Raw genomic sequence first — 13,937 nt, 5'->3', positions numbered from 1 at the left:
ACGTTATGACAATTCTTGCTGAATCTATCAGGAAAACTTGTTATAAAAGACATTTTGGTAACCAAATTCTCCACATCAACACTCAATGCTTCGGTACACTTACACCGTATTTAAGTGTCTTCAGTAAGGGGTCGCAGCTTATGTTTAAGCAATTATTTAAGCTGGTTTGAAAAGCTGGTGCCAATGCTCCACAACCAAATAGTATATTGTAGATAAAATATTGATGAAATGTAAAACACCACATACAGAACCCATGTAAAATTAATGTCAGCTGTGCTAACAAATCAGAACGGAATGATGCGGAATATTACCATGAAAAGATACATATTTGAGCAGATGTGATTATTAATTATGATTGCTGCTACCTATTATACCATGGAAATGAATTTTAACATGCAAGCAATCCAAGGCCAGGTACGTTTTACATATCTATGTAACATTCAAAAGCTGAACAAAAAACAGGTTTAACTTTTAATACAGATCCATGTCTGAAGTCATGCAACCTTAGCTTCAGCCAAGCTCCAATAATTCATTCCCTGACATGTAATTAATTTGTAATTAATACTACACAGATGAAATGAATATAATTTGTCATTTTAGGTCGATATTTAGACCGAAATATTTTACCAGGTAATATTTGACTCAAGTTTTCACTTTATTTTACATAATTACCAAAATATGAAATTCACATTCACAGAGAGGCTGTGTAACAACCACTCAAGGCAGTTCTTTATACAATACTTATCACTTCAAAGATCCCCTCAATCCCAATGTTTTTAATCAATCTTTATTGGCTCAACAATTTTTTTATTTTGTTTTAACCCTTCAGTGTAATTTATTACTTTCTTAATCTCTTGCACTTCATGCCAGGCTAGCATCTTGCCCAACCTGTTGCCACGGAGACATGTACTATTCGACCTTCAAATAGTGACACATGTGCACACACCTGTTCGGGAAAACACACACACAACACAAGAGTGATCCAAAAATGTGATTTAACTTTTTGTTCATTGTCTGGAGCTAGCAAATTGATTACAGTATACCAAAAAGTGACTATCTAACTGCCTAAATGTTTTTTTCTAAAGCATAACACAATTCCAATCGGTCTTTGAAGAATTAAATTATGAATGAACAATTTTTGTACATGCATTACTTTAAATTTTCATGGAGACTGAAACCTCAAAAAAGACTTTACTTCTTATTCTTTATAAGTATTTTACTGAGTTTCAATATTGATATACACCACATCGTATGTTGTAACATAGAATAGCTCTCTGTGATTTTTATCTATAGACTACATATATTAACCACACTACCAAACTAGAGCTTGCTAGATCCAGACAATGCCATACTTGGGGATAACACATGATAAACCACTCATAAAACACATTGTGACATGTTACAATCTGTGAATGCATCCGAGAAGTCAGTAATTGCATGAATACCTCTAACTGATGTGTCCATCAGGGGATTGACCGTACAGGGTATAAATAAAGCTGCAACTGTATCCCTAATTTACTAGTACCCAAATCCTTTCTGTTTATGTAATTTATCCTGAGATTGACAATGATTCTATGGTAATACAGGGATTCATGATTACTGTTTATTATATAATCAATAATGCAGTGATCTAGATAATGGATCGAGAGAAGGGAGAATAACACTTTATGGATTGGATGAATTCTAGTTTACTGATGTATGTTTCATGACAAAACATCTTTAAACAAATCACATTTTACATGTCATTAAATTCTTTTAAGACCTTGATAAAATTCCTCTAAGATTGACAAGATTGCAGTAATGATTTTAACATACCTTAGGTATAGAACATGTTTTTTTTTTCAAAAACAGTAATTTTTAATTTTTAAGTATTGAGTGATATGAGAACTGAAGTAGTGTATGGATTGAAATCTGTGAACAGATGAATGTGCGATGAACAGGAGATGTTTGTGTCTGATGAGAAAGACTGTGATTGAGAAGGAGATGTTTGTGTCTGATGAGAAAGAGTGTGATTGAGAAGGAGATGTTTGTGTCTGATGAGAATGAGTGTGATTGAGAAGGAGTATGATGTAATGGAAACACCACAGATTAACTAGTTTGTCATTTACAAAAAAACATTATTGTTTGGATCACATTTTATTGTGAAGTGAAATTATGTGGATTCTGTTTTATGATAGTGAGAAGAGCCTCTAACAGTCAAACAGGTGATACAACACAACAATGGTCGTGAACATTGACACAGTGTTTGATGACAAAAATGGTTTTAAAAAATCTGCTAAAATGAGAAAATGAAATGTCAATAAAGAGAAATAATTTTTAAAGTGTAAAATAATGGTGCAAATGAAAATAATTTAAGAATATTTTTCCCGTCTTAAAAATAATTATCTACTACTGGTGAACATACACTACTGATCGTGATAGTCTACAGTACAAAGATTATATAATTACAGCTACTAAAGATAGTAAGGTACATGTATCATGGATCACTACCTTAGTTCATTTGTGGTGAAATAGGAAAGAAATATACCATAGGAAACATCTATGAGTTTTGATCCTAATACTAACACTTTTCAGTGATTGTTCTACCACAAGGTGCAGAATGAGGGGACAATTTGGTATTCATCCAATCTGCATCTCTACAATAATAGCCAAAGAGCCATGCAATTAAAGAGAGACTTACTTGGCCAGCTGTGGTGTCACCGTGTCCTTGAGATCCAGTTCCCTTGGAGGTCGTACAGGAGATGGCTGTAATTCGTGGTAAACCTCTTCATCTTTAGTCTCTACGTTATCTTCCTGATTGGCCCCCTGGTCTGGCCACGCTTCTCTGGCCGCTCCAGGATTTACCTGCCCTTGGTCGTCCCTGTACACTGGGTAGCAGTCAATCACTTGACGACATGGTGTTCGTAGGTTTATACTGTGGTCAAATGTACGATCTGTGGTTTTCTGTATCTGAGATGATAAGTACTTCTGTGCATTCCCTAGTGCATTGAAGGGTGCATGTCTGCCACCCTTCAGGAAGGACAGCTCTGAGGCATTTGTTTTGTCTGGATGCATGCTGCCATTTAATGAACTCATCTGTGACCACTCCAACTGTTTCTTAATGTCTCTGTCATGAACTATAAAACTGCCATCTGGTGATTCGTAGCTGTCATAACTAGAGTCCATCTTTGGTCGGTTGGCAATTCTCTCCATCATCACACGTTCCTGTTGCATGGCCTCCTCCAGGATACCAAACACCTGTTTCTGTGGTGGCTCCTTGGTGAGGATGGTGAAAACACGACTCGCTAAACCAGAGTTGTCCAATGTCTCCTTATCTCCTTTCCTAGACTGATATTTTCGAATGATATCTTCTACATCAGGAGCAAGATTTCCAGTGTCAAGCTCTGATTCAGAATTCAGCTGGTCACCTACAACATCCACCTTCCTACGTCCTTGGTCAGGTGACGGCCTCTCATCATCTGTGGTTGGTCGAGATTCTCCTAGAGCTGTAAGTCCTAAGGTGTCAGTTTCGGTCTCAGTATCGTTTTTCATCGTCCCAAGGAACACCCCTGCACCACTGACGTTGATTCCAAAGTCTGCAGCATGATCCCAGAGAAGTTTACGGTTTCGTGCACTTTCAGGATTTGAGGAGAAGCTTTCTCCACTTCTGTCCATGTCAGGGCCCCTGGACTGTGGAGCATGACTGCTGTAGGCCTCCTCCCCTACCTGTTGGTTAAGGCTGTTCTGTATGTCCTGTAGGTCCCTCTGCAGCATAGAGTAGTCTATATGTACAGGGTTCTTAACAACGCTGTAGGCTGTATCTGTCTTTCGAGGCTGTTCCGGAGGTGGGTACTGCATTTTTTCCACGTAAGCTGTCTTTGCTAAAACATTCTGAACTCGGTGACCGAGAGAGTCTGATGAATCTGTACTGCGGTCCGAGTTAAGACGGGCACGTGTCTCTTCCAGCAACCTCTCTGTCTCCCGCTCCTGCCGGTAGTAGCGCTGTAAAGCCTCCAGCTCAGCAGCACTCTCATTACTTAGGTCCCTCTCCTCGGTAACAAACTTGAGGTCAAGCTTCAGACTGCCTGCACCAGAAGCATCATTCTTCACCAGATGTTTGGCCACTTCTTCACCAAGAGACGAGGTCATACTTTGTTCAGACTTTGATAAATTTTGAGTATTTGATCCCAAGGATCCAACACTTCGAGACTGATTCTCCAGGCTTTCTCTCACTTCATCAATCTTTCTCTCTGCTTGAACTACATCGTAGGGAGGTGGGGGTGGTCTTGACTCAACAGGACATGGTCTTTCAATGGTCCCCAGAGGTCTAGGCTCTAGTGCTGGTCTGTCTTTGTGATAATGGTCGCCTTCCCCGAGGCCTAATGACTCCCTGCTGTACAACTGTTTGTGAAGTGAGGCACCCAATGAACTTGCATCATTGAGGAGTTTGGCGACACGCTGTGACATGTTACTGCGGGACTGTGGGTCACTCAAATGAGCTGGGGTGACAGTATTCGTGGTTGCTGCAGGTGCTGCCATTGTCTGCACATGACCATTTTCTGACACCACATTTTGAACTCCTTCTTGTTCGTTTGATTCAGGGTTAGTTGGAGGCAATCCTATCAGATGTTCTCTGTCAAGCACAGGAATATACGCAACATCTCTTGCTTTTGATCCCCCTTCTGAGTTAAAAGTGGATACAGACTGTTTGGGAGCATCATTCAAACCTGAGCCACCAGGTTTAGTGACCACTATCCTGGAATCGGGGGCAGAATTGGCTTGAAGAGAATATGGCTCTGGAACTTGAGACCTGTGAATATTCTCTGGCCCAGAGTTATTATCACTTTCCGCTGATTTCCTCAAAACTAACAAAGGCATCTCCAGCTTTCTTTGCCCATTTTCTGATTTGAATTCAGGTAGAGCCTCCCCTGAGTCTCTTCTTGTTAACCTTTGACCTTCAGGGCCTTGACCCCCTGGAACCTGCATCCCTCCATCACGACTCTGGTCAGAAAATATAGCATAAAATTGCTGAGAAGTGGGTTGGGAAGATCCACTGGTTTTGTCAGAGTCTTCACCAGATCCTGTATCAGAGCCGGACTTAGCACTTGAAGCATTGTCAGGGTGTTGTAGAACACTAGGCACAGTATTGACAGTCTGTGTGCTGTACCCCGAGTCTTTGCCTCTCTGTGAAGTTACCGAGGCCATGGTATCTAAAAGTGGGTTTTGTGCAGGCCCACCATCTTCTGATGACCTTGGGGTTGGTTCAGGGTTATAGTCCGACTCATACGGGTTCCACTCAACGTCAGACATCCCTGTCGCAGATTCTGGGTAATTAGCATACACAGCTCCCCTGGGATCCCCAGTCAGACCCTTATGATCCCCATCAGAATTGCTGTCACTGTCACCAGATCTCATCATGCTCCTCATGGGGGAGAAATTCCCTGTTATAAAGTCCTTTGATACCTCTGTAATGGCAGTGGACAATGCCTCGTCGTTAATACTGCCACCATCGTGAGCCGAATCGTATCCAGATTTGTCGTCTAATGGGTACTGTGACAGACTAAGGTTACCTATAACAGAAACAATGACTTACATCAGCTGTGTTATAATATTACACACAGTATACATGTAGTAGTTTATATAACATTAATCTTACTGAAATAACTCAGAAAACACTTTTATTTAATCTGACAACAACAAAAGCTGTTGTTGGTACTTTATCTATTAACTGCTGCAGCCTATAACAGCATTCTTATCATCTGGGCATAAAATCGTTTTCCAATTCAAATTTATATAGATTTCATAAATTTGTTATTACATGTACCAACAACCACACATAGAAGAAAAGCAATGATCTGAACACAGAAGCATTCAACAACGAACCAAAAGGCACGGCTGATCAATCATTTGATAATGAGGACAGCTATTATAACATAATGAGTCGGACACTTTGTAATGTTAAGGAAACAAATTGACCAACAAGATTTTTTTTTATATAGCACAGAACTTCGAACTGACACCTAAAATGTGGATGATTTATGATTGTAACATTGATCTAACCATCTGATGTTTCTGTTTCTGATCTCCATCCTGAACCCTCGTCAGAAGAAAATCCTCGGTGAGCAGATGGTGAGGACACTTGGTTTGAGCTGTCATCCCTTCCACTGTCATTGGTAGAGCCAGTCTATACAAACACAAATTACATACAATATATGAACATTCATCAATCTCATTATAAGGAAAATATCCTGCAAAGAGGAGATCTCACTCCGACGAAACTCAAGATCTATCTCATATGCAGCACCAAAACTCATAGAAAACCTCCCTCACGCAAACTAAAGTCACATTGAGCAACATCCAAAGACATTGTTGTCTTTGACACATCTCATAGGAAATGTTATTCCTTGCATTGTTTCACAATGGCCACTGTCAACAAATTTGAATCAGAAAATCCTCTGGAGAAATCAAAACCCATATTGTTTACAGTTTTCAACTACTTTTAATACCATTTTTATTCAATACCATTCTTCGATAAAATAACCTATTCATAGAAATGTTTTTAAAAACACATTAAATCAATATTTAAAATAATTTACTTTAATAGTAAGGTGTTTCATGACTTTGTTGAAACACAAACTCCTTCCTCCTTGAGATCCATATCCTCAAGCCATATTAAATACGAAGATAATTGTCAGCTCACAATAATGGAATCTTTGTCTTCACCCTTGTGATGCACATATATACTGTTCCATCCGAGGAAATCTGATCTAGCTTTCAACACTTCATGAGCATAATTATATGTGAAGACAGATTATTAGTACAATGATAATTACTGCCAGGGCCAATATTAAAATATTGAAATATCAGCTCTGTACATGCAATGCAGAATTTATGTTTTGTCTATAGCTATGGAAACCATAGCTCATTTTTAAATCCTTATAATTTTTTTTATATCTTATGGAATTGGTTCTAGAGTCATGGTATCCAATCTATTCAAAACTTGTGATTTGGCAACCTTGAATGTCCTTGCTAAGCAAAAATGTTTTTCTGTTATATTATGGTTTGAGAACAATTCTTAAGACTGCAATTAAGGAAAGTGAGTTGAAGTCAATAAGTGCTGTACACTAGCTACATGTACCGGTATATTACGTAGTGTACTGTTGCTAAATATAATGGTACAATGTTCCAGTGTTTTATGGTTCCAATGTTTTATAGTTTATGGAAAGGAGTATATGTCCAACAGAGGAATGATGTGTCTGGATGTGTTTTGGTATGTAAGTCTGCATGGTCCTGAAGACTGCAGAAAAAACTGCTGTAGTACTTAAACATGATGGGTAACTATATTTTCTTTATCATGATGTGTGATTATTCTGTAGTACTATATGTGGTACCTTTAGCACGAAAACACATTCAAATACTAACAGAATAGGATAAAATGTAATATTTTAATTATTTACTTGTAACTTATCATTTTCTGTAATTGTATTTGTTATAGTATGTTTAACAGTGATATTTTGAGAATATCTATTGTGAGTATAACACAAATCCGTGACTAAGAAATCCGATTCTGTGATCATGATCATGCATGAGCAGTCAATCAGGCTCTGAACCTTGTGAGTTTGAATGCAAGTTATTTATTAGATTGCAATTTATAGGCCCATGTATAAGAATGCTAATGTACAAGACTGGGTCAATCGTCAGGGACCAGGTAGCTCAATTGGTAGAGCGTCTGTTAAAGAGAATTTGGAGGGTCCCTGATTCGAACCATGGTCTGGCCGTTATATTTTCTCTTTCTCATGTTACAATAATAACCAATTGATAAATTGTTATTGGTTATAGTCCTTCTATGGTATTTATCAAATAAACCTTAATTTGTAAAATTGATGGCGATAATTAAGTAAGTCAGTATGGTTTGGTTTGTTTGTGTTTTACATCCTATTAACAACAATGGTCATTTTAAGTCGATCAGTATGGTCAGTATGCTAGATATATATAGGAGTCAATGATATATAACATACAGGTCCGTGTTTTGTCATTTCCATCTGCATGCTTGTAGTGTAAGCCTCTTCAATCTATTGTCACTTGTATTATTTTATGTTAAGCCTGGCAGTAATATAATAGTGCTTGGTTTCTGCAGGTTCTTAATGAGATTCATACATGTATCTTGACCACACTCAGGTTACCTGGTTTCCAGATGCTGCACCATCCATTCTTATATATTGTGGTAGGGACGAATATGCTGAATTCCCAGTTACATCATTAGAGTAGCTTAATTCAGCACCAGAATTGTCTTCTTGATGGTCCTAGGGTGAAAAGGAGCAAACTGAGAAAATGTTCTTTATCAGTTTATTGCATTTGCTGAAAATCAACTTACATTGGATAAAACAAATGTGCAATATCAAAACACAACAATATACTCTTTTGTGGTAAGTAGGCCTATTACCCTTCCAGTTTACTCGACCTGCATGCATTTGAGTTTCTTAAAAATAAAGAAATGAATATCCGGTACTGGCTCTATCATTATATGGGAGTAGGTCTTAATTTGCACACCCTGAATGTTGATGCGATGATATTAAGTGCCAAATTCTTAAACTTACCAATAAATGTATTCTTCAAACAACATCAACCAAGTATAAACACGACAAACGGAAATACAATACTGCGCAAGCAGCGCGGGTGGCAAGAATGGACTTGTTTTGTTAATGTCGCCAGACATGTTTCTAACTACGATTCTTTGCATTTATATACAGGAAATAAGAAGTTATTGAGTGCATAACGCATAACTTACAGCGTTGATTATTATTCTAAAAAAATCGATGTACCTGTGGATCCGTTAGAACTTGACAGTAGCTTCATTTAGACACACACTTTTTATTTTTGTTTTTGTTTTGAAATTGGCGGCCATGTTTGATCTCGCTTAAATCTCGAATGTACGATAAAAAAAAGGAAATAATACCCAAGGATTTGAATATATAAATGTACTTTTCATACATGAGGCCTAATATTGAATAAATTATTATGATGTTATAAAAGATTTATGTTATTTGATTATTTGTGCACGGCAATATTAAATATGGCTCCTCCATAGAAGAGGCGGGGAGCATCTCAAACTGAATTATATGAAGTTATATTAAAGGTAGCATTTTGGGCCACCTGTTATATCTGACATAGTAAGATGTCATGATTATAAATCCAAGTTTAGTATTTCAAATCATTTATTCATTTATATGCAAATGTTTATTGTCAGGAAATACTGTTAATTATATTGTCATAACCGCTGTACATCTTTCTACCATCAGGTAAAAGGCATTCCGAAAGACCTAAAGGTAAGGAGTAAAGTAAACCGAAGTAAACCGAAGTAAACAAACTTCTCGGCTTTTATCCTTGGGTTAGTAACAAGGAAGTGCTGAGCTTCACAAAACTTGTCCTAACGGAAATGATTGCATTTGTTGTGAAATAACTGTTTATGCGTGTGTTAGCAGTTCTCATCGGTTCTTCCATGCGCATTAGCAACGTTTATTGCACGTGTTATAGACGATATGATATTCGGTAAGAAGCACTTTGTAACACGATTGACTTGCCTAAATGGACTTTTTACCAGTTAATTTGTGGAATACCGGTTGCAAGGTTATATGTTGCGGTTGACAGAAATTAAATAGTGTAATAGTTAGTTCAAAATCTAAAAGAAATAGAGATGGACAGTTTGATATAGAATGCATACATGTTTGCAATGTACGTTCATAATGATAACCATGCAGTCTATAAAATAGGAAGAAAAATAATAATACTAAAAGTAGAATTTTAAGAATAATATTATGGTAAGTTAATTAAACCTTTCTATACAGAAGTCTTAATAAGTACGATACTTATATATTATATCGCCATTTTCATAGTATATATGAGATATATATATGGGGCAAAGAAGTAATTCCAACAGTGTGGACAAGTTTAGGTTGAGATATATATATATGTGTGGACAAGTTTAGGTTGAGATATATATATATATATATATATATAAATGGAAACACTTGTAATTTAAAGTAATCATTTTATAATTTTTCATTTGTCTTTTCAGCATTTACAATAAGATAATAATGACATTGTAAAACCTCAAGGAATATGGATACATCAAGTCGAAATCTTGTGTCCAAATGGTCAGCCAAGCCTGGCTCTGGTAAGTCACTTTAAACTCATGATGATCTGAGGGATGAAGGTTTATTTAGAAATACTGCAATTAGTATCATGCATGAAGTAAAGGCAGTGAAGAAGGGCATATTTATAACATGAGGCAATGGGGTGAAATTTGGTTGTCCTTTCAGAATGAAGAAGGGACAATCTGTTACAATATAAAACACGTGAACGTATAAAGAATTATTTTTCAGCAAAAGCTATTTTAGGACACAGTATCCTGACATCATGTTTAACAGGTGCCCTAAATACAATATTAATATGTCATCATATAACAGGTGCTCTCAATACAGTGGCATCATATACATGATGTATATCTCATATGCAAACAGTACAGTGACATCATGTTACAGGTGCCCTCAATACAGCTGTGGCATCATAAAACAGGAGCCATCATGATAATGAAACCAATATATAGCAGGTGCTCCCAATACAGTGGCATCCTGCTGTAACAGGGTGCCCTATTAATACAGTGGCATTATATAACATGTTCCTCAATACATTGGCATATAAATATAACATGTTCCCTCAATACAATGACATCATGTAACACTGGTGCCCTCAGTACAGTGTCATCATTTCACAGGTGCCCTAAATACAGTGGCATCATTTAACAGGTGGAATCAGTATAGTGGCATCATACCATGTGCTATCAGTATATTGACATTATGTAACAGGTTCCCTAAGTATAGTGGCATCATATAACAGGTTACCTAAGTATAGTGGCATCATATAACAGGTGCCCTCAGTACAGTGGCATCATATAACAGGTGCCCTCAGTACAGTGGCATCATATAACAGGTGCCCTCAGTACAGTGGCATTATATAGCACGTGCTCTCTGTAGGTTGACATTATGTAACAGGTTCCCTAAGTATAGTGGCATCAGTATGGGCAGATTGGTCGAGTGGTTAACACTCCAGCCTTCCACGCAGGCGACCGGGGTTCGATCCCCGAAGTCGTCGTATTCACGGAATATTCAGAGAAAGTGTTTTTCTCCTGCCCACACAACTCCAACAACCCAGGTGGAGTATAAAATGGTATGGGGTAAATGTTGCGGTATCTGTGCTGTTGCATTCAAGTGAGGTGGCACTATAAACGATACCGTTGGAAGCACAGCACACACACAGGCATACACACATATGGAGATATTAGCCAGGCGGCATAGGACTAGGTAGTAATTAGCACCTGATAAGGCAGCTCCTGCGAATTCCTCAAAATTGTATTGACTTATGCATATGCTAAATGTATTGATTGTATAAATTGTATATCTATGTACTGTAAGCGCTTAAGAGTGGCTTAGGTTAGCTAGATAGGGTGCTATATCAAATGTTGTATATTATATCAAATCAAAATGTTGTATATTATTATATAACAGGTACCCTCAGTACAGTGGCATCATATAACAGGTGTCTTCAGTAATAATAATAATAATATACAACATTTATATAGCGCCCTTTATTATTTGTAAAATTACTCTAAAGCGCTTTACAACATATGGATAATAGTAATGGTTATAATTGTGAAAACAAAAAACAAAGGCTTACAATCACTTTTATACATTCAAGCAAGCAATGTGCACATAATTGAACAAATAAAAGGGTGGTATTTACATGACGTCTTTGCAAGGATTCTAAAATGCAGACGCAAATGCAAATGTTAGTTTTGATGTCCCTCTTGAACTTGGCCAGGGTATTTGACTTTCAAATAGCAGGTGGTAATTATAAGCTATTCCACAACCTAGCCGAAACAATCCCAAAGCATCTGTTTCCGTAGGTCACAGTACGAGATTTTGGGACACACAACAAAGATTCTGTGTACAGTGGCATCATGTTACAGGCATTATATAGCATGTGCTGTCAGTAGGGTGATATTATGTAACAGGTTCCCTAAGTATAGTGGCATCATGTTACAGGGGCCATCAGTACAGTTGTATTATATAACAGGTGCCCGGCCGGCCCCAGTACAGTGACATCATGTTACAGGTTCCCTCAATACAGAGATATCACGTAACAGGTACCCTCAATATAGTGGCATCATGTAACAGGTGCCATCAGTACAGTTGTATTATATAACAGGTACCCTCAATACAGTGACATCATGTTACAGGTGCTTTCAGTAAAATGGCATCATATAACAGGTGCCCCCAGTACAGTGACATCATGTAACGGGTGTTCATAATATCTAGATGAATCTAGAGCATGTCCTTATAGATTTGGCTATTTTGTTGATTTTCAAAACACATTCATTGAACTTTACCCATCCATCTCCTTGAACCAGTGTACTGTTGCATTTACCTAATTAAGAAATTCTTTAAATTGGCAGTGTTCTAGTGTGATTATAATTTATGACGACTTTAAATTTAAATCTGTCTGATTTGCTTTTGATTTGAGAATCAGATGTGGACATAGATATAAGTATAGTATAAGTGATTTCTCTAAAACTTGACTTTTGTATTTCCTACAGGGGTCTCATTGACAGGCGGTAGCAGCAGTTTGCAGTCCCCACTGTTGTCATCACTACAGCAGAAAACATCCACTTCAGACTATGGCAATCTGGGAAAGCATAAGAGCTCCACAAGGAAGACAATTGTTAGTGAAAAGAAGAAAAATAAGCTGCAAGATAGTCGCTTAACGACAACATCATCTTTACTGTCAAGTAGTCTGGGAGGTAGTTCTCTCCTCAGATCCAACCTTCAGAGTAATCTGGTCGGGTCAAGTCTGTCAGGGAAGACTTCACTCCATTCTGCCTCCAATCTTAGCAGCCAATCAACTCGGACATCGTTATTGACAAGTGGATCGTCGAAAGCGGAGATTCAACCACAGCTACTGTTGTCAAAGACACTGATTGGAAAATCCTCTTTGACTGGTTCTTTATCAATAGGGTTTTCATTACCACATGGATCTGTTGTTCCTGGTACATCAAGCTCACTATGTCGACAGTCTTCTGCTGAAAAGTCATCACTGCTTGACACGTCAAGTTTCTCCCCAAAGATGGTTTCAGTTGCTACCGAGCTGTCACCGAAGAAGAAACCAGAAAAAAGGACCCATAACCAAGCATCTGAGAAAACAGGGAAATCAAGGAAGGCAAAATCTAAAGGGATTATATCTGAGGAGCAGATGCAGATGCTAGCCATGAAACGGTACAAAATAGAGACCCCAGAGTACGACCTCACCAAGGTGCTCAAGGTTCCCATGGACACTGAGGTTTCTGATGATTTTCTGGATGTAGACAGAGATCCGTTACTGAACAGAATTCAGATGCCCCTCCATGATGTCAATGGAATGAAGGTATGGTCTTCTATAAAGGTACATTCCAATGGAATGAAGGTATGGTCTTCTATAAAGGTGCATTCCAATGGAATGAAGGTATGGTCTTCTCTATAAAGGTACATTTCAATGGGATGAAGGTATGGTCTTCTATAAAGGAACCTTCCAATGGAATGAAGGTATGGTCTTCCATAAAGGTACATTCCAATGGAATGAATGTATTGTCTTCGATAAAGGTACATTTCAATGGAATGAAGGTATGGTCTTCTATAAAGGAACATTTCAAAGGAATGAATGTATGGTCTTCTATAAAGGTACATTTCAATGGAATGAAGGTTTGGTCTTCTATAAAGGAACATTCCAAGGGAATGAAGGTATGGTCTTCTATAAAGGTACATTTCAATGGAATGAAGGTATGGTCATCTATAAAGGTACATTTCAAAGGAATGAAAGTATGGTCTTCTATAAAGGTACATTTCAATGGAATGAAGGTATGGTCTTCT

The 13,937-nt window shown here is 37.8% G+C and overlaps 2 protein-coding genes across 6 annotated transcripts in view; one reads left to right on the top strand and one right to left on the bottom strand.

The window, feature by feature from the left end:
- LOC110466410 overlaps window positions 1–8,889 on the bottom strand; it is a 45,964-nt gene extending 37,075 nt beyond the window's left edge. For 4 of the 5 annotated variants that reach the window (XM_021522868.1, XM_021522865.1, XM_021522869.1 and 1 more), the window contains exons 1-4: window positions 8,577–8,682; window positions 8,163–8,282; window positions 6,040–6,163; window positions 2,681–5,549 (exon numbers count right to left, since the gene is read on the bottom strand). In XM_021522868.1, the coding sequence (XP_021378543.1) occupies window positions 2,681–5,549; window positions 6,040–6,163; window positions 8,163–8,189 (3,020 nt within the window). In that variant the 5' untranslated portion in view covers window positions 8,190–8,282; window positions 8,577–8,682. Of the gene's footprint in view, window positions 1–2,680; window positions 5,550–6,039; window positions 6,164–8,162; window positions 8,283–8,576; window positions 8,683–8,801 lie in introns of those variants that run through there. The other variant, XM_021522866.1, reaches the window with a different exon arrangement.
- Window positions 8,890–9,378: 489 nt separating this feature from the next.
- LOC110466407 (telomerase protein component 1-like) overlaps window positions 9,379–13,937 on the top strand; it is a 59,576-nt gene continuing 55,017 nt past the window's right edge. Inside the window, exons 1-3 of the mRNA XM_021522860.1 lie at window positions 9,379–9,528; window positions 10,055–10,153; window positions 12,632–13,455. Of these exons, the coding sequence (XP_021378535.1) occupies window positions 10,099–10,153; window positions 12,632–13,455 (879 nt within the window). The 5' untranslated portion in view covers window positions 9,379–9,528; window positions 10,055–10,098. The remainder of the gene's footprint in view (window positions 9,529–10,054; window positions 10,154–12,631; window positions 13,456–13,937) is intronic.

Source organism: Mizuhopecten yessoensis, unplaced genomic scaffold, assembly GCF_002113885.1.
Source record: "Mizuhopecten yessoensis strain PY_sf001 unplaced genomic scaffold, ASM211388v2 scaffold11133, whole genome shotgun sequence".
Taxonomy (NCBI): domain Eukaryota; kingdom Metazoa; phylum Mollusca; class Bivalvia; order Pectinida; family Pectinidae; genus Mizuhopecten; species Mizuhopecten yessoensis.
The sequence above is the reverse complement of the archived record's forward strand: the minus strand, read 5'-3'. Positions and strand labels throughout refer to the sequence as shown.